Source organism: Ceratotherium simum, chromosome 25, assembly GCF_057802395.1.
Source record: "Ceratotherium simum simum isolate JZ-2026a chromosome 25, ASM5780239v1, whole genome shotgun sequence".
Taxonomy (NCBI): domain Eukaryota; kingdom Metazoa; phylum Chordata; class Mammalia; order Perissodactyla; family Rhinocerotidae; genus Ceratotherium; species Ceratotherium simum.
Genome location: NC_141924.1, coordinates 7,962,971 through 7,986,906, shown reverse-complemented (window position 1 = coordinate 7,986,906; position 23,936 = coordinate 7,962,971). Strand labels below are relative to the sequence as shown.

At 52.4% G+C, this 23,936-nt stretch overlaps 2 protein-coding genes and 1 pseudogene across 4 annotated transcripts; all 3 read right to left on the bottom strand.

The window, feature by feature from the left end:
- Window positions 1–1,035: 1,035 nt before the first annotated feature.
- On the bottom strand, window positions 1,036–5,193 carry LOC101392565 (cytochrome P450 2D14-like; annotated as a pseudogene). Its single transcript, XR_015556296.1, has 8 exons — window positions 5,143–5,193; window positions 4,800–5,043; window positions 4,548–4,708; window positions 4,020–4,195; window positions 3,701–3,842; window positions 3,286–3,473; window positions 2,678–2,780; window positions 1,036–2,577 (listed from the first exon to the last, which is right to left on the bottom strand). The product of XR_015556296.1 is annotated as a cytochrome P450 2D14-like (transcript).
- Window positions 5,194–5,347: 154 nt separating this feature from the next.
- LOC147913707 (cytochrome P450 2D19-like) lies at window positions 5,348–21,020 on the bottom strand. 2 transcript variants are annotated; one of them, XM_087448819.1, is made up of 3 exons: window positions 20,958–21,020; window positions 6,337–9,459; window positions 5,348–5,640 (listed from the first exon to the last, which is right to left on the bottom strand). In XM_087448819.1, exons 2-3 carry the CDS (start codon window positions 6,523–6,525, stop codon window positions 5,455–5,457), a joined length of 375 nt encoding a protein of 124 aa, XP_087304945.1. In that variant the 5' UTR covers window positions 6,526–9,459; window positions 20,958–21,020; the 3' UTR covers window positions 5,348–5,454. The 2 variants fall into 2 exon arrangements, with proteins under 2 accessions (XP_087304945.1, XP_087304946.1); XM_087448820.1 differs by lacking the exon at window positions 20,958–21,020 and adding an exon at window positions 10,213–10,552.
- Window positions 20,628–22,868, bottom strand: LOC147913706 (vitamin D(3) 25-hydroxylase-like). Its single transcript, XM_087448577.1, has 4 exons — window positions 22,823–22,868; window positions 22,471–22,686; window positions 22,222–22,380; window positions 20,628–21,145 (listed from the first exon to the last, which is right to left on the bottom strand). The coding sequence occupies exons 1-4, from the start codon at window positions 22,866–22,868 to the stop codon at window positions 21,099–21,101; spliced, it is 468 nt and encodes a 155-aa protein (XP_087304703.1). The 3' UTR covers window positions 20,628–21,098.
- Window positions 22,869–23,936: the final 1,068 nt, after the last annotated feature.

The following is a 23,936-nucleotide window of genomic DNA, read 5'->3' as shown; positions in this document are numbered from 1 at the left end:
AGCACCATATACAAAAATTAATTCAAAATGGATCAAAGACTTAAATGTAAGAGCTAAAACTAGAAAATGCTTAGAAGAAAACCTAAGAAAATTCTTAGGTGAAAATTCTTAGAAGAAAGACTCAAGGTTCTCAACATTGGATTTGGCAGTAATTTCTTCGATATGACACCAAAGGCATAGGCAACAAAAAGAAAATGTGGACAAGGTGGACTTCATGAAAATTAAAAAATATTGCACGTCAAAAGATACTATCAACAGAGTAAAGAGCTAACTTGCAGAATGGGAGAAAATATTTCAAATCATATAAAGTCACGTTGTCACTTAATGACAGGGACACGTTTTGAGAAATGCATCATTAGGCGATTTCATCATCGTGAGAACATCATAGAGTGTACTTACAATAACCTAGATGGAATAGCCTACCACACACATAGGCTCTGTGGTACTAATCCCATGGGACCATGATCATACATGCGGTCATCGTACCTACACATTGTTATGTGGCACATGACTGTATCTGATAAGGGATTCATATCTAGAATATATAGAGAACGCCTAAAACCCAAAAGCAACAACAGTAAAACACACAACTCGATTTTAAAATGGGCAAAGAACTTGAAAGACATTTCAAAAAAGAGATATACAAATGGACAATAAACACATGAAAAGATGCTCAACATCACTCATCATTAGGGAAATGCAAATCAAAACCACAGTGAGATACCACCTCACACCCATTACATGGCTACTATCATCAAAACAGAAAATAGCAAGTGTTGGCGAGGACGTGGAGAATCGGAACCCTTGTGCACTGCTGGTGGAAATATAAAATGGTGCAGCTGCTATGGAAAACAGGCTGGTGCTTATATATCCACAAATGAAAGCAGAGTCTCAAAGAGGTATTTGTACCCCATGTTCATAGCAGCAGTGTTCACAAAAGCTGAAAGGCAGAAGCAACCCAGGTGTCCATCGACGGATGAAGGGATAAGCAAAATGTAGTCTATCCATACAATGGAGTATTATTCAGCTAAAAAAGGAAGGAAATGCTGATATATGATATAACATGGATGAACTTTGAGGACATCATGCTAGATGAAATAAGTCAGTCACAAAAAGACAAATACTGTATGATTTCCCTCATATGAGGTCCCTAGAGTAGCCACATTCACAGACATAGAAAGTAGAACGGTAGTTGCCAAGGGCCACGGAGTGGGAGCAGGGGGAGTTATTGTCTAAGGGGGACAGAGTTTCAGTTTTGCCAGATGAAAAGAGTTCTGGAGATGGATGAGGTGATGGTTGCACAACAATATGAGAACTTAATAGCATTGAACTGCAGACTCAAAAATGATTAAGAGGGCAAATTTTATGTTGTGTGTATTTTGCCACAAACACACACATGGAAAAAGTAGATACTAAAACAAATAAGACCATTTTGCTGTAGGAGCCAAAATCCAGGGGAGTGGCCTGTGCAGCACAAAGTTTACTCAGGTTTGGGGTTTTCAAGCCCAGCACATTCCAAAGAAATGGTGGGACCTTCACAGACTCCTGGGAAACATCCCCTACATCCTTAGGATGACCTGCCTGACGAGAGTGTCTCTGTACCTGGGGCCTGGGGTCACACAACACAGTTTATGTCAACAATGTGATTGGCGGGGGGGGGGGGGGGGGGGCCTTGGGACACACTGTTTGACCTTGAGAGGGGCTGGAGACTGAGTAACTGAGGTCAGCCATGCGGCTCTCTGAGTCTAATTGACTGACCCCCAACAAAATCCCTGGACACTCAGACTCAGGTGAGCTTCCCTGGTGAGCAATACGCTCTGCTGTGTAGCACATCATTGCTGGGAGAACCGAGCACTGTATGCATGAATCCTCTGGAGAGACAGCTGGAAGCTTGTGCCCGTTCTTCCTGAACTCCACCTATGTGCCTTAGACCACTGCTGATTCTATCTGGATCCTTTCTCTGGAAAGATCATAACTGTGAGTGTTAACAGCTTTTCTGACTCCCGTGAGTCCCTGTAGTGAATCTCTGAACCTGAGGGTGCTCACTCAGCCAGGGATCGGGCTGATTCCCATTAGAAGCCCATTCACACGCCTCCTTCTCCCTGACACCCGGGAGTCAAGACTTCTACATGGACTTAGTCACCAAGGCAGCCAGTGCTGGGTCTCCATGGGTGACTAGCGGGTAAACTCTCACCTTCTGAGCGTCAGTATAACAATCTCTCAAATGAGGAGAGTTGCCAGGTGAGGCTGGATCAGGGAGGGGTAGATGCTGGCCTGGGGAGGCTGCTGAGGCTGAATCACTGGCTCTGCCTGGGACTCAAGCCAGGTTGGAGCCATCAGACTGGTTTATTGTACATCAGTGCTTCTCCATGAGCGGGTTAGGGACTTGCTGACCCCTCTAGCGGGGCACAGCACAGAGCTGGTAGGGGGAGGGGGTCACCAGTCCACCATATACACCGTGGTCGCTGGGGCGGGGCTGCCCAGCGGGCACCGAGAAGCTGAAGCGCTGCAGGAGGCAGGTGAAGAAGAGGAAGAGCTCCATGCGGGCCAGGGGCTCCCCGAGGCACGAGCGGTGGCCTGGGGGTGGGTATGGGGGGGTCATGAGGCTGGGGGCGTGGGCTCAATGCCTCCAAGACTCCCTCAGGAGGGGAAAGTGTGCGAGGCTCCCCACAGGCACCTGCTGAGAAGGGCATGAAGGCCTCCTGCTTGACGAAGCGGCCCTGGGCGTCCAGGAAGTGCTCGGGGTGGAAGCGGAAGGGCTTCTTCCAGACGGCCTCGTCCTTCAGCACCGAGGACAGATTGGTGATGAGCGTTGTCCCCTGGCAGGATATGGCTGGCATGGGTGGGGTCTGGGCTGAGGGGGTGCCTGGACCCCTGCCACCAAACACGCATGGGCCACACTCTCTGCCTGGCACACACCTGGACTCTTTCAAGTCAGTCTCAGCCCAAGAGCTTCCCGCCATCCTCCCTGTTCCCATGGCAGGGCCATGAGAATAGCCTCCCATGGGCGCCCTCCTTGCCACCTGTCCCTGCATGCATGGCTCCTCCAACAAACTGTGACACATTTTAGTTTGTCCTCCCCTAACCAGACTGCGGGCTCTGCATGGACCTGGCCAGCCCTGCCTCTGCTTCCTCCCCACACCCACCCAGGATGGAGAGTTGGTGCCTGTGGAAATGAGGATTGGGTCGCCTCAGTTTCAGTCCTTGCCCTACCTGGCAATGGCCATACTGGGGCTACCAGGTGGCAGGGGAGCTTAGCTGGGGTGAGCAGGGCCGCAGGCCTACCTTGGGGATGAGGAAGCCCTGCACTTTAGTGTCGCAGGATGTCATGTGGGGCAAGCCCAGTGGGATGATGTCCCCAAAGCGCTGCACCTCATGGACTACGGCCATGGTGAAGGGCATGTGGGCCTGGTCCCCCATCTCTGGTCGCCTCGCCTGCCCTATCACCTCATCGATCTCCTGTTGGACACGGCCTGCACAGACAAGCGTCCCCACAGTGGTCAGACCCCAGGGGAATGTGCCCTGACCTCCTCCTGACTCCTGTGCAGGGGCTGTGCCCACGTGGAGGAGGAGGTCACTCTGACCCCTGACGCAGGGCCCGGCCTCTGCTCAGAGCTCCTGGTGGCCAACCCAAGCTCAGTGCCCCAACCTGTCCCTCTCCTCCCTGACCCATCCCATCAGGCCCACAGACTGGGCTCACGCTGCACATCCGGGTGCAGGATCATGAGCAGGAGGGCCCAGGCCAGCGTGATCGAGGTGGTCACCATCCCGGCAAGGAACAGGTCAGTCACCACAAGGCGCAGATTCTCATCACTGAAGCTGGTCTCAGGGTTCCCCTTGGCCTGGGCCAGGCAGAGAGGGTGGGCTCAGGGGCAGAGGGAGGAAACCCCCAATGGTGTCCCACTCTGCACCCATCAGCTCAGGTGCCTGATCACCGGGTGATACACAGGCCCCACCTAGCCCAGGCTCCCCTCATGGGCCCGCAACCCACAACCTCGTCCTTGTCCCTGGCACCTCACCTTCTCCACCTTGTCCAGGAAGGCATCAGTCAGGTCCCGGGGAGGCTGGCTGGGTCCCGGGTCATCCTGTGCTCGGCGACCAGCTCATCCAGCAGGGCCATGAAGGCCCTCTGCCCCGGAAAGACCTTGTCGACCAGCCCCGGGATGTGCAGGAGCACGGGGATGGCGTGCGCCACCTGTGCGGGCCACAGATGTGGGGCCCTGGGTCCTCCGTGTGCTCAGGTGTTCACCTCCACCAGTCAGGTCCCAGCACCTCCCTGGATGTCCCAACCATTGACCTGGTTCCTCTCTATGTTCTGACTACGACCTTCTCTCCTGGCCTTGTCCCCAAATGTATAAACCTAAAATCTACTCCTCATGGGTTCTGGTGGCTTCCAATGAAGGAGTTACAGGTTCCTAAGCCCTCTCCTGGGGCCCGCTGACCCGACACCCCTCTATACGAATCCTCCTCCCAGGAGGCCCATTCCAGGTGTAGGTCTCGTCCATGAGCTTGCCCTCAGGGCTCCTTGGCCCCCTCCATCCCCGTACCTGAGCCAGGAAGCCAGAATTTCCCTTCACTTGTTCATCGGTGAGGTCCAGTAGCTTTAGGAAGCGCGGGTCGTTGTACTCGAAGCGGCGCCCGAAGGTCAGGGAGGCGATCACGTTGGTCACCGCGTTATTCAGGAGGGCGTTGGGGCTAAAGGGCCGTCCTGGGAGGGGACGGTGCAGGTCAGGGGGTCGCCTCCATCTCCTCTTCCCCAGCCTCCATCCCTGTCTCCCATCTCTCAGCCCCGCACTCACCGGCCTGGTCTGCGAAGGCGGCGCAGAGGCACGAGGCCTCCTCGGTCACCCACTGCTCCAGAGACTTCTTGCCCAGGCCGAAGTTGCGCAGGGTGGACACGCAGAAGCGCCGCTGCTCCCGCCAGGCGCGCCCATAGCGGGCAAAGACCACCCCTGGGGGCGGGGCGGACGTGGTTGTGGCTCGGGTGAGCCCTGGCCCCGCCTCTGCGCGCACACCATACTGTTGGTTGGCCCGCCCTTCCGTCTACGCAGGGGACATACCCCGGCCTTGCCGTGCTCACACAGTCCCGCCCCTACTTCTCTCACAGTATTCTTCTTCGCATGCCCTCGAGGTCCCGCCCACTTTACACCTCTTTCCGGCTGCGGTCCAGTCCCACCCTCTGCCCGCCCACATCGTTCGCCAGCTCTCCCCACTGGAGGCCGGTTTGGCCGCACTCTTGATTCTGCACGAGATGTCCTTCCGTCCAGGGAGTGTCCCCGGCCCGCCCACTCCCAGTAACGCCCCGCCCTCCGGCCCGACCACAGCCACCTCCCCACCCTTAAAGGCTCCTTCCTCCACCTGCCGCCCCTTCCAATTCGCTGACTCTTCCCTTCACCGCAGGTCCACCACCTGCCTCCGCGTGGCCCTGCCGGTCTCAGGTGACTGCGGACCAAGTCACCGCCGCTTGCCTTGCGCGTGGGGTCCGAAGCCCAGGTGCTTGGAGACGGGCATAGGTGGGCGGTCGGCGGTGTACTCGCTGCGGTCCACCAGGGCCTCACGTATGGCCGCCAGCCCGTTGAGCACGACCACAGGCGTCCAGGCCAGCTGCAGGCTGAACACGTCCCCGAAGCGGCGCCGCAGCTGTAGCACAAGGGTCAAGGGCATTCGACAAGTCCTGCCCAACCTCAGGTTGCCTGACCCAGTCTCCTGGCTCTAGACCCCCGGGGGGGATGCCTGGGTTGCGAGCAATGAGTGGGTTCAAGGACTGTATCTGGCCTTGTGACGCTGGTGGTCACATCCACTATGGTTGAAGACCTCACGTTGGATCAGATCATCCAGCTGTGACTTTGCAGAGATCACCAACATGTCAGAAGGCCAAGTTAGCATCCCATTTTACAGGCGAAGAAACTGAGGTTCACAGAGGTGAGCAGTGCGGCCCAAGGTCTCACAGCAGCAAAAGATTTGAACCTGGTCACTGTCCCTTCTCAACCTCAATTTCCTGATTAAATGGGGCTCATGACCAGACTCCTCTTCCCCATCTCAAGACCTCTCCTCCTGATGTCATCAGAAGGGGACACATAACTTAAGCTCTGTCCCACTGGATCCCAAACCCCCTGCCAAGTCCCACCCACTCCAGGCCTTTGCCGTCTCTGACCTTTGATTGGAAAATTCAGACTGTCCTCAGGCCCTGCACAGATGCCCTCCCCCAGGAGGCCTCTCAAACCTGCCTCCTCCTTTCCACCCAGCTCCCTGTCCAGCCTGTGGCTTCACCCACCACCCACTGTCTGCTGCCAGGTGGGTCCCCAGGACCTCTGTGCCCACCCCCACCTTCCTCACCCGAGTAAAGCAGGAAAGCAAGTCCTGGAGGTCCACCTGCAGCTGGTTGCCCAGCCCAGGCAGGGGCATGGGGCCTGGTGGGTAGCGTGGGGCCCAGCGCTGGCGTCGGTGCATCAGGTCCACCAGGAGCAGGAAGATGGCCACAGCCATGGCCAGGGGCACCAGTGTCTCCCCAGTAAGCAGCCCCATGTCTCCCTCAGTGGGCACTGGGCTCCTCTGGACACAATGGCACCCCTCACCACACCAGGAACCTAGGACCAGGCCAGGCAGGGCACTCGCACCAACCCTGAGGGCTCGACCAGCCTGGACCCTCTTTATAAAGGGAGCTGAGACTGGCCTTTGCCCTCTGCCCTGAGGCAACCTGTTGGAATGACTGAGCTGCCAAAAGGTGCAGGGTGGGGCCAAGGAAGTTCAGGTGCAGGTGTGGCACAGAAATCCTCTCCCTGCTGCCCTCTCTAGGTGCTTATCCAGGGTGGGGGGTAGAGAAAAGAGATGTCCTCACCCCCAGCCTGACTCCCCAGCATTGTACAGGCTGCGAGGAAGAGCCAGGGGTCTTTGGACTTGATCCTCCCCCACCTGTCACATTAGCCTCACATTCCCTAACGTGGCCACAGCCTCACGCAATACACAGTCTTGCCTTCCCATAACTCACCTGCCTCCTCCTTAGTGACCGTCACCTCCCAGGTTTGTACAGGTACTTGCTGTACGGAGGTTGCAACGATCAGAGGGATGAAGGGGGGGGAGTGGGAGGAGGGATGAAGTTCTCCGTGTCCCTCACTTCACACTAGTTCACTCAGTACACACAGACACAGATCACACACACATTCAGACACTAGCCACATGCTCACAGACTGACACACAGCACATGCACACACACCTTTACATGCACAAAACTACATACACACATTAATACATGTACCACATACACACACACACACATGCAGACCCAGCACCAGGGCCCCTGTTCCCAGTGGTTGCCTAGAGCTGACCTCCTCCTCCCCTTCCCTGGAGCCTGCGGGCAGTGATGCTGAGGACCCCCACCTGGCTGGCACCTGGCTCAGTTTCCACCTAGTTGTGGCTGAGGCACCTTTCAGTCTGGGTGGGGAGGCAGCAGGGTTGTTCTCGGAGCTCCCTAGTGACCCAACAGCCAGCTCCGAGTCCAGGAGACCCTTCCTAAGTTGGTTACAAACTGGTCCTTGAGCTCCTAGCTCTTGAGGCCACCCAGGTGATGAGTCTCCTCCTGCCTGTGTCTCCTTTCCTGACTCAGAGAAATGTGGGGTGGGCCCCACTCGCCCTTGTTGACTGAGCTGCCAGGAAGCTCAGGGGACTAGGGTGGCTTAGCATAGGATGTGAGTCTGTCCCCAGAGGAGGGGGCCTGCTTCCTCCTCCTCATTATCATTTGTCCTTGAACATCAGCTGCTCAAGCTCTTTCTGGAAGACAAGGGGGTGGAAAGCAAGTGGGGACAATGTAATTCTTTAAACCCTCACAGGCCTGCTGAGGACCACAAGGAATGGATTCTCAGGCCACTCCCTTTGCCGGCCTCCTTCCTCTCCCTGGGCCAGGTCCCCCTGCTCCAGCCCCATCCCTTCCAACCCGGACTCTGGTCACTCAAGGAAAGACGCAAACCTTGGCACCACCCCACACCAGGGCTGTCACTGTGTGGCTGGAATTATTGCTACCAGGCCCTCCCTGTTGCTCAGCCTCTCACTCAGCATCCAACAGGGGAGGCACCACACCATGCCAGGGCAGGACCACTGCCCACCGGCCTCAGCACCCTCCTTCTTCAGGAAGAAAAGGGGTGGGATTTGAGGCTGAGTTTTTAAATCAGTGAAGCTGATGGGAACTCTGAGCCCAAAACCCACTCAAATGGGAAGGGGAAGGAGCCCAGAGGGTGGGGAAAGGGCATTTCCTGGGTAGGGGTCAGGCCCCCTCACCCAGCCCAGGGGTGTATGAGGCAAGCTCTCATTCTGGAAACAGCTAGAGTATTCTCTCCCAAGCTGAAGCAGGTCCTGCAGGAGGCACTCCACACCCCCGTGTCCCCCCAATTCTCTCCGTCACTCACTCCCCAACAGTAAGGGGACCCCTTCTTCCCAGGGTGCCTCAGGACATCCCCGACTCAGAGATGGCCACCCAGAGATGGCTCCCAGGTGCTGTGGCCTCTTGGTATTGGCTTTCGAGTTCCAGTTCCTGCTTGGCTTGTGAAAGCTGCTCCTCCCCTTCTGAATTCCCACATCCCCACTCTCCTGCCAGGCCCAGGCCAGAGGGTGTAGCTTGCAGGGACACAGCAGGGCCTTCCTCAGTTTACCCAGCCTTCCATGCATCTTGCTTTGCTCAGGACTTGGATTCTGTTCCACCCCCGCTGGAAGGACCATGTGCTGGGTGCCGGGCTGGGCACTGGCAGCCTGGGAGCAAGAAGATGGTGGGCCCCTGCTCCAAGGTGCTCACGACCAAGAGGAGTGGGAAGGCAGAGAGCTGACAGGCTGAGCCAGCAGTGCGGGGACTGCTTTGAGGGTCGTGGGGACACTGCCCCAGGCTGGAGCAAGACTTTCAGGGAACACTTCCTGGAGGACTTTTTGCTGGCTTGGCACTGCAAGCTAAGGTGACCTGGCAACGGGACCAAAGGGCAACTGCAAAGTCCTGTGCAGGAAGGTAAGGGGCAGAGGGAGGGAGGCAGCTTGGCAAATCTAGCCAAGGACTGGGCTGGAGGCAACTGACGTCCCTGGCCCTCCAGAAGGCGGGAACACTAGCTTTGAGGCCATTCAACAGACCAGGAGAGCAAGACCCATGGGCACACTGGAGACTTTCTGGATCCAGCCTGTGGCCTCTCCTTGGCCTCAGTTGAATGTCCTGTCCTGTGGTCAGCAACTTTCAACCCAGAACTGTCAGAGAATCAGGTGGTCTCAGCACCGGGCAGGATGGCCCAAGTGGTCGTCACATAGTGGCCCTGGATAAACTGTCTTTATCCAAACTGTGTTTTGGATGTGTCATGCCCTCTCAAGCAGTCACCCTAACGTGGATATGAAGGGCAGGGACAGACGTACCTGTAAGTCAGGCAGACATCACCCCCCCGCACCCCGGATGCTCGGGGCCTGTTGTCCAGGACAGGGCAGCCTTGAGGAAACCTGGTGAGTACAACGAGCACACAGTACAATCGTGAGGCTGGTTGCCTGTTTCAATCATTATGCAACTGCAGCTTCCATTGATCAGGGACTCACAAGCCAGGCTCTGCTGCTCACTCCATGTGTCCTCCCCACAGCCCTGTAAGGCAGGTGGCTTTAGGGTCCCCAAGGCATGGAGGAGACTGAGTCTCAGGGGTCAGGTCAGAAGGTCAAAGTCACAGAGCAGCATTTGGGTCCATCTCAAAACACATGCTCTGAGCTACTGCTCTACAAGTTAGTTACTGAGATTTATTGTTTTAGAAACACACTCAGACCGCCCTCGCTGTGGTTCTGCTCTGGTGAAGGTGCTGGGGTAAAGGGGTGAGCGCCCCAGGGACCACGCGTTCATTAGTGTTCACTCGCGCAGGGAAGGGTCCTCTGGACAGTGTGACCTGAGACTTAGAGTCCCGGGGTGACGTCACCACGATGGCGGAGCAGACAGTGCCCAGCCCCGGATTCCCAAGCACCAAGACGCGGCTGTGGGTCCTCAACGGGATGCGGAGCGAACCCTGGGAGAGAGCCCCAGAAAGCAGGTAGGGAGCTGCGGCACCAGCCGGGGCGCTGGGAAAGTTGGTGGCATTTGGCTCGCCTTCCCCCTCCCCCCGCAGCATGGAGCGCCCGCAGAGGAAACCCCCCAATTCCCGCTCCTCCCTCGGGACAGAAAGGAAGAGTGGAAGCTGCGTGCAGCTTGTGGGGTCGCGGGCCTGGCCGCCTCACCTGACTCGCAGTGCCGACCCGCCCAGCGCAGCGCTGGGATCCAGGTGGAGGCCCCGGCAGGGCGGCCGCGGCTGCAGTTCCGCAGGCGGGCGCCGGGGGGCGCAGGAGGCCGCGGCCGAGGAGGGAACAGGGGCGGGAGGGGGAGCTGGGCAAGGCCCGCCTCTCTGAGACGGTTTATGAGTACAGGGCTTCGGCTTTTACCCTCATGTTCACACGTACACGCGCATGTACAGAGCGACCACATAGAACTCTACTCACCCACAAAGCGACCCACACTCAGACAAAACTCAATTGAAGACAAAAACTCACCTTTGCGCACAAGGCTCACGGATTCTCACGCGCGTGCGCGCGCGCGCGCGCACACACACACACACACACACACACACATATGCACGCACACCCAGCACCAAGTTCCCTGGTTCTCAGCGAGGCTCGTGGATACCTGGGAGGGACCTCTTCTGGTGGAGGCTGCTCCCTGCGAGGCTCAGAGTCCTCACTCGACTTACAGCACAGCCCAGATTCCCAGGCTGTGGCGTAGCCGTGGAAAGTTTAAATCTGGTTGTGGGGCAGCAACAGGGCTGTTCACTAGCCTCCCCATTTACCCTGACTGGACAATTTGTGGAGCCCAGACGCCCTTTCCCAAGCTTGTGACATCCTCCAGTCACTTCCTGAGGGATATTGTCATCCCACTGCTTTCTGGCCTCTATGGTTTCTGATTACAAATCTGACGTCAGTGTTATTGAGGACCGGTCCTTTGTTCATGATGAGGTGTATCTCACATCTTGCTGCTTTCAAAATTCTCTGTCTTTTGACAGTGTGATTGTGATGTGTGCCGGTGTAGATCTCTGAGTTTATCCTACTTGGAGTTCACTGAACTTCTTGGATGTGTAGATTAATGTTTTTCATCAAATTCTGGGAACATTCAGTTTTCAACATTTCTTCAATATTCCTTCTAGTCCTTTATCTCTCTGTTCTTCTGCTAGGACTCCCATTACGTGTGTGCAGTATGCTTGATGGTGCCCCACAGGTTTCTGCTTCTCTGCTCATGTTCTTCATCCTTGTTTCTGTTCCTCAGCATGGATCAGCTCAGCTGACTGTCTTCATGTTCATTGATTTTTCTTCTTCATGGTCAAATCTGCACTTGAGTTCCTGTAGTGAACCTTCATTTCCATTATTATACTGCTCATATCCAGAATTTCTACCTCGGTCCTTTTTATAATTTCTATCTCATTACAGATAGTATTTCATTGGTGACATCATTTTCCTACTTACTTTTGGTTCTTTAGACATGGTTTATTTTAGTTGTGTGAACTTATTGAATTAGCTGATATGCAGTCTTTGTCCAGCAACTCCACCATCAGGGACGGCTTACATTGATGGCCTTTTTCTCTGTAGGGCCTATCTTTTCTTGTTCCTTAGCATGCCATGTAATTTTTGGTTGAAAACTGGACTTTTGAAAGAAGATACCGTGGCAACTCTGGAAATCAGATTCTCTTTGCTCCTCAGGGTTTGTTGTGGTGGTTGTTTGCCGTTGTTGTAGTTGTTTCTTTGCTTGGTGACGTTTCTGAACTAAATGTATAAAGTCTCTATTCCTTGTTGTGTGTGGCCACTGAAGTCTCTACTCAGTTAGCTTGGGGGTCAGCTAATGATTGGTTAGAGATTTCCTTAAACGTCTGCAATCAATAACTCTCCCAGTCTTTCCTGCACAGAGGTGCTCTCTGTATGTGTTGGGACATACTTTCAACACTTCACAAGGCATGGAATTTAGAGTATAGAACTTTCCCTCTGCCCTCACTTCCTGTTTCCACAGAACCTCAAGGTCATTCAGAGGGGAGAGATCATGGCACCCTCCAGGCTTTCTTGAGCCTGCACACAGCCCTAAACACATGCATTTCCTCCTAGATTCCCAGGAATGTGCTAGAGCTTTTCAAAGCCCCTGTGGACACCTCATGCCCCAGCTTCTCCTTTTAAGCTTTGTGTTTAGTGTATCCTTTGATCTACTTTTATCTGTTGCCTCAGGCAGGTTCCATTTTCAACAGTGGCCTCTGATTACCTTCAACAAACTCTCCTGAGAAAAGGCTGTTTGCACGAGGGGAGCTCTCAGCTCACAGACAGCCCTGCATGTGGGGTCCCCAGCCAGGGAAATAGTGACAATTCTTAGGGAATGAAGCTTTGAAAATGCTCCATGTCCTGTGCTCCCTCAGGAGGCTTCCCTGGGTGTGGGTGGTTCTTTTCAAGGCTCCTGCTGAGCTGGAGAGTGGCAGATAGGACCAAGGAAGTGGAAATGCCACAGAGCTAGCTGTTCATTCTGAGATTCAGCCATCTGTCTTGAAAAAATGCATCTGAGTAGACATGAAATTTTGGTTAATTCTCAGACTTCTGAAAAGGTATCTGATCATTTTAACAGTTTTTCATTGCTCTTGCGGAGTGGCCAATTTCACAGCTCTGCCATTTTTTCAGATATCACTGCTCTCCCGTGGGTGTTTATGAGATCTTAGATGTCTTTTTTTTTTTTTTTTCTGGTGAGGGAGATGTGCCCTGACCTAACATCTGCTGCCAATCCTTTTCTTTTTGCTGAGGAAGATTGGGCCTGGACTAACATCCATGCTCATCTTCCTCTACATTGTATGTGGAACACCTGTCAAAGCATCGCTTGATAAGCAGTGCATAGGCCCATGCCTGAGACCCAAAACTATGAACCCCGCACTGCCAGAGCAGAGCATGCGAGCTTAACCACTGTGCCACAAAGCCATCCCCAAGATCTTAGATGTCTTAAAATTCTTCATTCACACTTGACTAATAGTTCAGCTGGGTATAGAATTCTACATTGGAAATAACTTTTCAGTGGAATTGTAAAGACCTTTCTCATTGTCCTCTCCCTCAAGGGTTGGTGTTGAGAAGTCTGATGCTACTTGAATTCCTAAAAAAGAGCCTTCTTTCTTCTTTATAACTCTGCAACTCTTTAGGTTCTTGTTATGGTCATCCTGCAAAAGCAGGAGAGACCCCCTCACTCAAAGTTTGATTAGGATGTGGACTGATGACACCATTCCCACACTAAAAGGGTATGAAAGTCTTTACTATTTGCATCATTGAGGTCTCTGGGCAGAGCAGGACTGGCCTCTCAAGCAGGACCAAAATGGCTTGAGAGGGCCAGGAAAGGAGACTGGCCTGGATATTTACTGTGGTTTGGTGATCGGCTGGGGTGAGGCCTCACTTGTGGGGTAGGAGCTTAGTGATTTGAAACTCTAGTAGAGACCAAAGGAGAGAGCACTAGGATTTATTATCAGCTGGTCCTGTTGCGGGGACAAAGGAGCAGACAGAGGTGATGCTTAAACGCTGTCAGAAGTCACACATCAGGGCTGGCCCGGTGGCACAAGCAGTTAAGTGTGCATGCTCTGCTGCGGCGGCCCGGGGTGCGCAGGTTCAGATCCCAGGCGTGCACTGACGCACCGCTTGTTAAGCCATGCTGTGGCGGCGTCCCATATAAAGTAGAGGAAGATGGCCATGGATGTTAGCTCAGGGCCAATCTTCCTCAAGAAAAAAAGGGGAGGATTGGCATCAGATGTTAGCTCAGGGCTAGTCCTCCTCACACACACACACACACAAAAAAAGTCACACATCAAAAAATAGAGTCACACCCCTCAGAGGGAGAAGCCCAGATAGTCAGATGTCCCAGCATTCCTGAATGAGCCTCCCTTGCCTCCTGCTTCCTTCCTGGTTGGCAAGAACTGGAGACCACTCCTCTTGGAATGGAGGAATATCTAACCTTTTATCAATCCTAATCTGCTCCCCTGGCATCAGGCGTCCCATGGCCCTGGAGAAAGGACCTCCCAGCAGGGGACCCACAGGGCATGCCTGCTTGTGCTTTTCAGAAGCCTCTAAGGTGGAGAGCAAAGAGGAATGTCCCGGGGGCTAGAGCCCGCAGCAACTGAGGAAGCTGTGGCTGAACTGGTTCCCAGCCTCTGACGTCCCCAAGACTCAGAACAATGAAGCACAAAGTATCAAAAAATCCACAGACTTGCTGCTTCGGCAGGCCCACCTCCTCCTTTCAGGGGCCTCACGTCTTCACAAACCCAGTGTGGCCCCTCCACAGTCTCTGTGCCAAGAAGCTGCAAGAACACCTCCACCTGCCACCAAGCCCTTACTCAACAGTGGATACTCTGGAGAGGCTGAAGGAGGCCCTGGCTGGCTTTCTGACTCAGTTCCAAGGGACAGACCAAGTTCCCTGAGTGCTGAGAGCTGGGCACCTGGAAGATACTAGTGGAACCCCTGTCAGGGATGCTGTTGGGTGGGGCTCCTCTGGCAACAGTGGCCTGGAGGGGCTGCTGCTTTCCTGAGTGTCGGTGGTCCCCAAGCTGTTACTTAAATGCAACAGGGGGTCTGCCTACGACTCCGGTAAGCAGTCAGTTATTAGAAACCCCTGAGCACTGCCCGTGTGCTCAGTCCAAAGACAGTGAATTGTGAGGGTGGGGACAAGTGGAGGATGGCAGTCCCTGCCCTTGGCCAGGGCTCCCAGCTAACAAGGTCACAGCCCCAGAGTCAGAGCAGGAAGACAGGACTCAGGCCATCTGGTATACCATCTCTTGGCTGAAGGGGAAACAGAAGCCCAGGGCAGGGAGGGACTGGCCCAGGGTCACAGTATGTCCTGGCAGAGCAAGAGCGAGAGCCAAAGTGTCCTCCTCCGAGGTCCCCATGTGGCCTCCTTCTGCTCTGGCCATCCCACTGTCACATGGGTCCAAGGTTGACTCCTGTCCCTAGGGCATGCCTGCTGCCCACAGGGCTCATTCTCTGCCCCTGGCCAAGCCTCCTGAGAACCCGGCCTGACCCAGCCACTCCAAGGACATTGCCCTGGGTTGGAGCCCAGACAAGTGTCCTCCTCCAGCTCCAGCCTATCCGGGAGCAACTCCAACTCTGCAAGGGCCTGGATGAGCATCCCTGAGGCACTGACAAAGGAGAACCATCCTATCTTGAGGCGGCTGAGAGGCTCAGGGAGGTGCTCATGCCTGGACTGCCATGAGGCTTCCCAGGGAGGGCTCTGGCACCTGAGGACTGAGCCTGGGTATTAACCTGGCACACCACTTCCCAGTGCCCTAGTTCCCCCTACATTGGGATGTCATAGATCAAGTGGGGCAGCTGACTTGACGGTGCTGGCTGAGCCTTGGCTCGTGACGGGGTGGGTGGAGTCGGGCCGGGGATGTGGGCATCCAGGCCACGTGCATCCCTGTGCAGTAAAGGGAAAGTCAGCAGGTTGGGAGGGTTCAAATACTGCACCTTGTAAAGAAATGACTGGATCCTGACCAGCTCCTGGGAGATGACCTTTAGGCAGTGGGAATATTCTGCCGGCTAACCATGCCTTTGTTTTCCTGGAGCCTCAGGCCATGCCAGATCATTCATGCTAACAATGTGACATGTGGGGGGACCCTGCATCTCCCTGATCAGTCTGGCCTCTGGAGGGGCTGGAGACTTAGTCACTCCTGTCAGCCACACAGGTGCTCTGTGCGTATGACACCAACCACAGTAAAATCCCTGGACACCAAAGCTCATTGTGCTTCCCTTACAAGCAATATTCTGTGTGTGTCACTCGTCGTTGCTGGGGAATTAAGTGCTGTCCATATCACTCCCCTGGAAGAGGACAAATGGAAACCTGAGCCGTGCTCTCCTTGTGTCTGTCTGTCCCATGTGTCTTTTACCTTTGCTCACTTGAATCTGTATCCTTTCACTGTAATAAACCATAGCTGCTACAGATGCAGTTTGTGTCCCCCCTAAATTCATATGTTGAAATGTAATCCCCATGTGATAGTATTTGTTAGTGGGGCCTTTGGGAGCTGATTAGGTCATGAGGATGGAGTCCTCATGGATGGGATTGGTGCCCTTATAAAAGAGAACCCAGAGAGATCCCTTGACCCTTCCACCAAGTGAGGACACAGGGAAAAAGTGACCATCTATGAACAGGAAGCGGGCCCTCACCAGACAGCAAATCTGCCAGAGCCTTGATCTTAGACTTCCCAGACTCCAGAACTGTGAAGAATAATTGCTTGCTGTTTAGGGCTGGCCCAGTGGCACAGCAGTTAAGTTCACACATTCGCTTCAGTGGCCCAGAGTTCACTGGTTCGGTTCCTGGGCGTGGACCTACTCACCGCACATCAGGCCATGCTGAGGTGGCATCCCACATAGAAGAACTAGAGGGACCTACAACTAGGACATACAACAATGTACTGGAGGCTTTGGGGAGAAAAAACAAAAAGAAAGAACAAATATATATGTAGGCAATCTGGAATGCTGAAATGAATTTACTAATAAATGCAGAATTGCCTGGCACATAGCAGGTACTCAACATCTTAACTCTTTAAAAAAAATGTTTGCTGTTTATAACCCACTCATTCTATGATATTGTGTTCTAGCATCTCAGACTAAGACAATAACCTGAATATAACAGCATTTCTCAGGTCTGTTTGTTGTCCAGCAAATCATTGAACCTAGGATGGTCTTGGGGCCCCTGACACAGTTGGCTTCAACAGTGGCATTCACTAGAATAACCCTGACTCCATGGCTCGTGGTGAAGGCACAGTTTGGGAAGAGGAAGAATGAGGTGGTGGCTGACGAATCTTCACTCCTGAATGGTTTCTGCATCGCTCATGGCAAGACGCAGCAACTGCACTGCGGTCAGTTGCTGGAGGTAAAATTTACCTATGGAATTGGGAAATGATAGAGCTAACCTCCAAGGAGTTGGCTCACTGGATATAGAAGGAAATGCAAAAAGAAAGCAACCATCCAAAACAGGTGAACATACAATCCCATGGTTATTTCTATACATAATTGGCTAAAATGAAAATAAAGGAGAGGGTGGGGCCATATGGTGACACAGTTTCAAGCTCAGATTTCATCTGGACTGAGTTATAGCCACAGGTGTCAAGGATGCTCCCAAATGGGAAGATTATGCTGGGAAAACAGAAAGCACATCTATGACCTCTGGTCACCAAGAACATAGTGCAAGTGGGGGTAGAGCAACATCAGGAAACTGCTGAAAAGTTTCCTTTACCCTGAGAAGGGGGATTATTCTTCCCCTCAATTAAATGCCATGTGGAACTTTCCAGATGAAGCGGCTGATATACTACATGTGCATGGAAATCATGCTGCATTGGCTTGATAGTGATCAGGATATTCGTCCCCACAACCTAGAAATCAACAACAGAAGGAGAACTGGAAAATTCACAAATATGTGGAAATTAAACAACACATTCATAAACAACCAATGGGTCAAAGAAGAAATCATAAGAGAAAGTAGGGTGTAGCTTGAGATGAATTAAAACAACAGCACAATATACTAAAACTTAAGGAATCCAGCAAAAGTCATGTTCAGAGGGAATGCTTTACCTGTAAATGCCTACATTAAAACAAATAGCAAATCAATTACCTAAGTCTACACCTTAAAGAACTAGAAAAAGAGCAAACTAAACCCAAAGCTAGAAGAAAGAAGGAAATAATATAGAGTAGAGATAAATGAAATGGAGATCAGATAAATAATAGAGAAAATCAATTAAACCAAAAGTTGATTCTTCAAAAAGATCAACAAAGCTGACAAACCTTTAGCTAGATGGGCTAAGAAAAAAAGAGAAAAGATTCAAATTACAAACATCAGAAATGAAAGTGTGGACATTACTACTGATTCTACGGAAATAAAAAGCATTGTAAGAGAGTACTGTGAACAACTGTATGCCAACAAACTGAATAACCTATTGATGAAATGGACCAAGTCCTAGAAACAAAAAAACTACCAAGACTGAATCATAAAGAAATAGAAAATCTGAATACTTTATCTTTAATTAATATTTATTTATTTATTTATAATTTAATCTTTAGTCAATAAGAAGATTGAATAAGTAATCAAAAATCTCCCTTGGGCCGGCCCCATGGCTTAGCGGTTAAGTGCGCGCGCTCTGCTGCTGGCGGCCCGGGTTCGGATCCCGGCTGCGCACTGACACACCGCTTCTCTGGCCATGCTGAGGCCGCGTCCCACATACAGCAACTAGAAGGATGTGCAGCTATGACATACAACTATCTACTGGAGCTTTGGGGGAAAAAATAAATAAATAAATAAATGTAAAAAATACAAAAAAAATCTCCCGACAAAGAAATGCCCTGGATCTGATGGCTTCACTGTTGAATTCTACCCAACATTTAAAGAAGAACTAACACCAACCCTACTCAAAGTTTTCCAAAATAATGAAGAGGAGGGAACACTTCCTAACTCATTCTAGGAGGCCAGCATTACCCTGATATTAAAGCCAGACAAAGACACTACAAGAAAACTACAGACCAATATCCCTTATGAACATTGATACAAAAGAAAGAAAACACTAGCAAACCAAACTGTGCAACATGTTAAAAGGATAATACAAGTGGGAAAGGATTATCACCAGGTGGGGTTTATTAATGGAATTCAAGAATGATGCAACATATGAAAATTGATCAGCGTTATATACCACATTAACAGAATGAAGACAAAAACTACATGATCATCTCAATTGATGAAGGAAAAGCATTTGACCAAATTCAACACTCTTTCATGTTAAAAACACTCAACAAACTAGGAATAGAAGGAAACTACCTCAAAATAACAAAAGCCGTATAAGGAAACCCACAGCAAACTCGATACTCAATGGTGAAAAACTGAAAGCTCTTCTTTTAACAACAGGAAGAAAGAAAGGATGCCCACTTTTGCCACTTCCATTCATCAGAGCACTGGAAGTTCTATCCAACAACCAGGAAAGAAAAAAAAAAAAAAGGCATCCAAATTGATATTATCTCTGTTCCGAGATGATATGATCTTGTGTGTAGAAAAACCTAAAGATTCCACAAAAAAACATGTTAGAACTTATAAACAAATTCAGCAAAGTAGCAGGATACAAAATCAATGCACAAAAATCAGGCGTATTTCTACACACTAACAATGAACAATCTAAAAATGAAATTAAGAAAACATTTGATTTACAATAGCATCAGAAAGAATAAAATAGTAGGAATTAACCCAGGAGATGAAAGTCTTCTACCGTGAAAACTACAAAACATTGCTGAAAGAAATTGAAGAAGACACAAATAAATGGAACGACAACCTAGGTTCATTAATTGGAAAGCAATATTGTAAAGACATCAAGACTACTCAGAGTGATATATAGGTTTAATACAATCCCCAATGGCTTTTTGCAGAAATAGAAAAATCAGTCCTAAAATTAATGTGGAATATCAGGGGCCTCAAATAGACAAAACAATCTTGAAAAAGAAAAAACTCATGCTGCTGATTTCAAAACTTACTACAAAGGCACAGTAATCAACACACTGTGGTACTGACATAAAGACAGAGATATAGACTAATGAAGGAGAATAGAAGGCCCAGAAAGAAACCCTCATATAGAGTCCAATGATTTTGATATGAGTGCCAGGACCATTCAATGGGGAAAAGACAGTCTTCTCAGCAAATGGTGCTGGGAAAACTAGATATCTTAATGTAAAAGAATGAAGTTGGTCCTTCACCTAGCACCATATACAAAAATTAATTCAAAATGGATCAAAGACATAAATATTAAGAGTTAAAACTAGAAATTTCTTAGAAGGAAACATAGGAGAAAAGAAATCTCAACATTGGATTTGGCAGTGATTTCTTGGATATGACACCAAATACATAGGAAAGAAAAAAAAATAGACAAATTGGACTTCATGAAAATTTTTAAAAATTTGTGCACCAAAAACCATCAACAGAGTTAAACGGCAACCTACAGAATGGAAGAAAATATTTGCAAATGATATACAGCCACGTGTCGCTTCAAGAGGGAGACGCACTCTGAGAAATGCATTTTTAGGCGATTTCGTGTGTGTGTGAACATCACCGAGTTTCTTACACAAACCTAGATAGTATAGCCTACTACACACCTTAGATATATGGTACCATCTTATGGTGCCTCGTCTTTAGGGACCACCGTCATACATGCGGTCCATCATTCACCGAAATGTCCTTATGTGGCACATGATGTATCTGATAAGGGATTGATATCGAGAACATATAGAGAACTCCTAAAACTCAAAACAACAACAATAACAACAATACACACAACCTGATTGTAGAATGGGCGAGGACTTGAATAGACATTTCTACACAGATACACAAATGGACAATGAACACATGAAAAAAACGCTCCACATCACTCATCAGTAGGGAAATGCAAATCAAAACCACAGTGACATACCACCTCACATGCATTAGAATGGCTACTATCATCAAAACAGAAAAAGTAAGTGTTGGCGAGTGTGTGGAAAATCGGAACCACGTGCACTGCTGGTGGGAAAGCAAAATGGTGCAGCTGCTGTGGAAAACAGTCCGGTGGTTATACATGCATAAAATGAATGCAAAGCCTCAAACAGATATTTGTACCCCATGTTCACAGCAGCATTGTTCACAAAAGCTGAAAGGGAGAACAACCCAAGTGTCCATTGATGGATGTAGGGATAAGCAAAATGTGGTCTATACATACAATGCAGTATTATACAGCCTAAAAAAAAGGAAGAAAATGCTGACACATGCTGCATCGATGAACATGCCTCTGCTTCATCCCTGCAGCTGGACAGTTGGTCCTGTGAAAATGAGGATTAGTGGCTTGGGTTCCAGGCCTGGCCCCACCTGGGAATGGCCATGCTGGGGCCACTATGGGGCAGGTGGAGCTGAGCTGGGGTGAGCAGGGCCGCAGACCTACCTTGGGGATGAGGAAGCCTTGCACTTCAATGTCACGGGATGTCATGTGGGGAAAGCCCAGTGGAATGATGTCCCCAAAGCGCTGCACCTCATGGACCACGGCCATGGTGAAGGGCACGTGGGCCTGGTTCCCCATCTCTGGTCACCGCGCCTGCCCTATCACCTCATCGATATCCTTTTGGACACGGCCTGCACAGACAAGCGTCCCCACAGTGGTCAGAACCCAGTGGCCTGGACCCCCACCTCCTCCTGACTCCTGTGCAGGGGCTGTGCCCACGGGGAGGAGGAGTTCACTGTGACCTCTGAGCCAGGGCCCAGCCTCTGCTCAGAGCTCCTGGTGGCCAACCAGGCCCAAGGCCCCCAGCCTGTCCCTCTCCTCTCTGCCCCATCAAACCGGGCCCCCAGGCTGGGCTCATGCTGCACTTCCGGGTGCAGGATCATGAGCAGGAGGGCCCAGGCCAGCGTGGTCGAGGTGGTCACCATCCCGGCAGTGAACAGGTCAGACACCACCAGGCGCAGGTTCAGATCACTGAAGCTGCTCTCGGGGTTCCCCTTGGCCTGGGCCATGCAGAGAGAGTGCACTCGGGGGCAGAGGGAGGAAACCCCAAATGGCCTCCCACTCTGTACTCATCAGCCCGAGTGACTGATCACTGGTTGACACACAGGCCCCACCTTGCCCAGGCTCCCCTCCTGGACCCTCAACACACCACCTCTGTCCTTGTCCCTGTCAGCTCACCCTCTCCACTTCGTCCAGGAAGGCGTCAGTCAGGTCTCGGGGGGTCTAGGCCGGGTTCCAGGTCATCCTGTGCTCGGCAACCAGCTCATAAAGCAGGGCCATGAAGGCCCTCTGCCCAGGAAAGACCTTGTCAACCAGCCCCAGGTTGTGCAGGAGCACCAGGATGGCATGCACCACCTGTGCGGGCCACAGATGTGGAGGCCTGGGTCTTCTCTGTGCTCAGGTGTTCACCCTGACCAGTCAGATCCCAGACCCTCCCTGAGTGTCCCCACCATTGACCTGGCTCCTCCCTATGTTCTGACTACGACCTTCTCTCCTGACCTTGTCCCCAAATGTATAAACCTAAAATCTACATCTCATGGGTTCTGGTGGCTTCCAATGAAGGAGGTACAGGTTCCCTAGCCCTCTCTTGGGACCCGCTGACCCAACACCCCTATATCCAAATCCTCCTCCGTGGAGGCCCATTGCAGGTGGAGGCCTCCTCCATGGAGCTCGCCTGCAGTGTTCCTGGGGCCCTCCACCCCCGTACCTGGGGCAGGACCAGAATTTGCCTTCAGTTGTTCATCGGTGAGGTCCAATAGCTTGAGGAAGCGCCGGTCGTGGTACTCGAAACGGCGACCGAAGGTGAGGGAGGCGATCACGTTGCCCACCGCTTTATTCGGGAGGGCGTTGGGGCTAAAGGGGCGTCCTGGGAGGGGTCGAGGCAAGTCAGGGGGTCGCCTCCATCTCCTCTTCCCAGCCTCCATCCCTGTCTCCTGTCCCTCAACCCAGCACTCACCGGCCTGGTCTGCGAAGGCGGCGCAGAGGCACGAGGCCTCCTCGGTCACCCACTGCTCCAGTGACTTCTTGCCCAGGCCGAAGTTGCGCAGGGTGGACACGGAGAAGCGCCGCTGCTCCTGCCAGGTGCGTCCACAGCGGGCAAAGAGGATCCCTGGGGGCGGGGCGGACGTGGGCGTGGCTCGGCTGTTCCCAGGCCCCGCCTCTGCGCGCACAACTTACTGTTGGGCTCGCCCGCCCGTCCGTCTACGCAGGGGACATGCCCCTGCGCTTGCCCTGCTCACACAGTCCCGCCCCCTACATCCCCAACAGTACTCTTGTCCTTCCCATGAACTCGAACTCCGCCCCCTTACACCTCTTTCCGGCTGGGGTCCGGTCCCACCCTCTGCCCGCCCACATTTCTCGCCAGCTCTCCCCACTGGGGCAGGTCTTGGCCCCAGTCTTGCTTCTACCTACCGAGACGTCCTTCCGTTCAGGGACGGTCCCGGCCAACACCCTCCCCCGCCCACACTAACTCCATCGTCCTCCTTCCCGCCGCCCAGACATTCCCTTCCTGCTCGCAGTGGCCCGGCCCCGCCCACTCCCAGAAGGCCCCGCGCTCTCCCGCGCCCGCGCCCACCTCCCCAGCCTTGGTACAGGCTTCTTCCTCCGCCTGCTCCCTCAAATTCGGTGACTCTTCCCTGCTCCGCAGGTCCACCACCCTGCCTCCGCTTGGCCCTGCCGGGTCACAGGTCACTGCCAGCCAAGTCCCCGCCGGGCCGCGGTCCTCCCCTCCTCCGCTTGCCTTGCGCGTGTGGTCAGAAGCCCAGGTGCTCGAACACGGGCATAGGTGGGCGGTCCGCGGTGTCCTCGCCGTGGTCCACCAGCGCCTCGCGCATGGCCGCCAGCCCGTGGAGCACGACCATGGGCGTCCAGGTCAGCTGCAGGCTGAACACGTCCCCGAAGCGGCGCCGCAGCTGGAGGCCGAGGGTCCAGGGCATTTGATAACTCCCGCCGCACCCCAGATTGCCTGACCCCATCTCCTGGCTCTAGATCCCTGGGGGACTCCAGGGCCGCCAGCAGTGAGTGGGTGCAAGCAACTTTATCTGGCCTTGTGACGCTGGTGGTCACATCCTCTATGGTTGAGGACCTCAAGTTGGATCAGATCATCCACCTGTGACTTTGCAGAGGTCACCAACATGTCAGAAGGCCAAGTTAGCATCCTATTTTACAGGTGAAGAAACTGAGGGTCACAGAGGTGAGCACTGAGGCCCAAGGTCTCACAGCAGCAAAAGATTTGACCCTGGTCACTGTCTCTTCTCAACCTCGATTTCCTGATTTAAATGGGGCTCATGACCAGACTCCTCTCCCCCAGTCTCAAGACTTTTCCTCCTGATGTCCTCAAAAGGGACTCAGGCTCACATAACTTAAGCTCTGTCCCACTGCATCCCAAACGCACTGTCAAGTCCCACGCCACTCCCAGCCTTT

Coding starts and splice junctions, on each gene's coding strand:
- LOC147913707 (XM_087448819.1), bottom strand. CDS start 6,525: ATGGGGCTGCTTACTGGGGAGACACTGGTGCCCCTGGCCATGGCTGTG. Junction 5,641..6,336: donor TGCTTTCCTGCTTTACTCGG/GTGAGGAAGGTG, acceptor CTTGTGCTACAG/CTGCGGCGCCGCTTCGGGGA.
- LOC147913706 (XM_087448577.1), bottom strand. CDS start 22,868: ATGTGGGCGGGCAGAGGGTGGGACCGGACCCCAGCCGGAAAGAGGT. Junction 22,687..22,822: donor GACCCCAGCCGGAAAGAGGT/GTAAGGGGGCGG, acceptor CCCAACAGTAAG/TTGTGCGCGCAGAGGCGGGG. Junction 22,381..22,470: donor CGCCTTCGCAGACCAGGCCG/GTGAGTGCTGGG, acceptor GACCCCTCCCAG/GACGCCCCTTTAGCCCCAAC.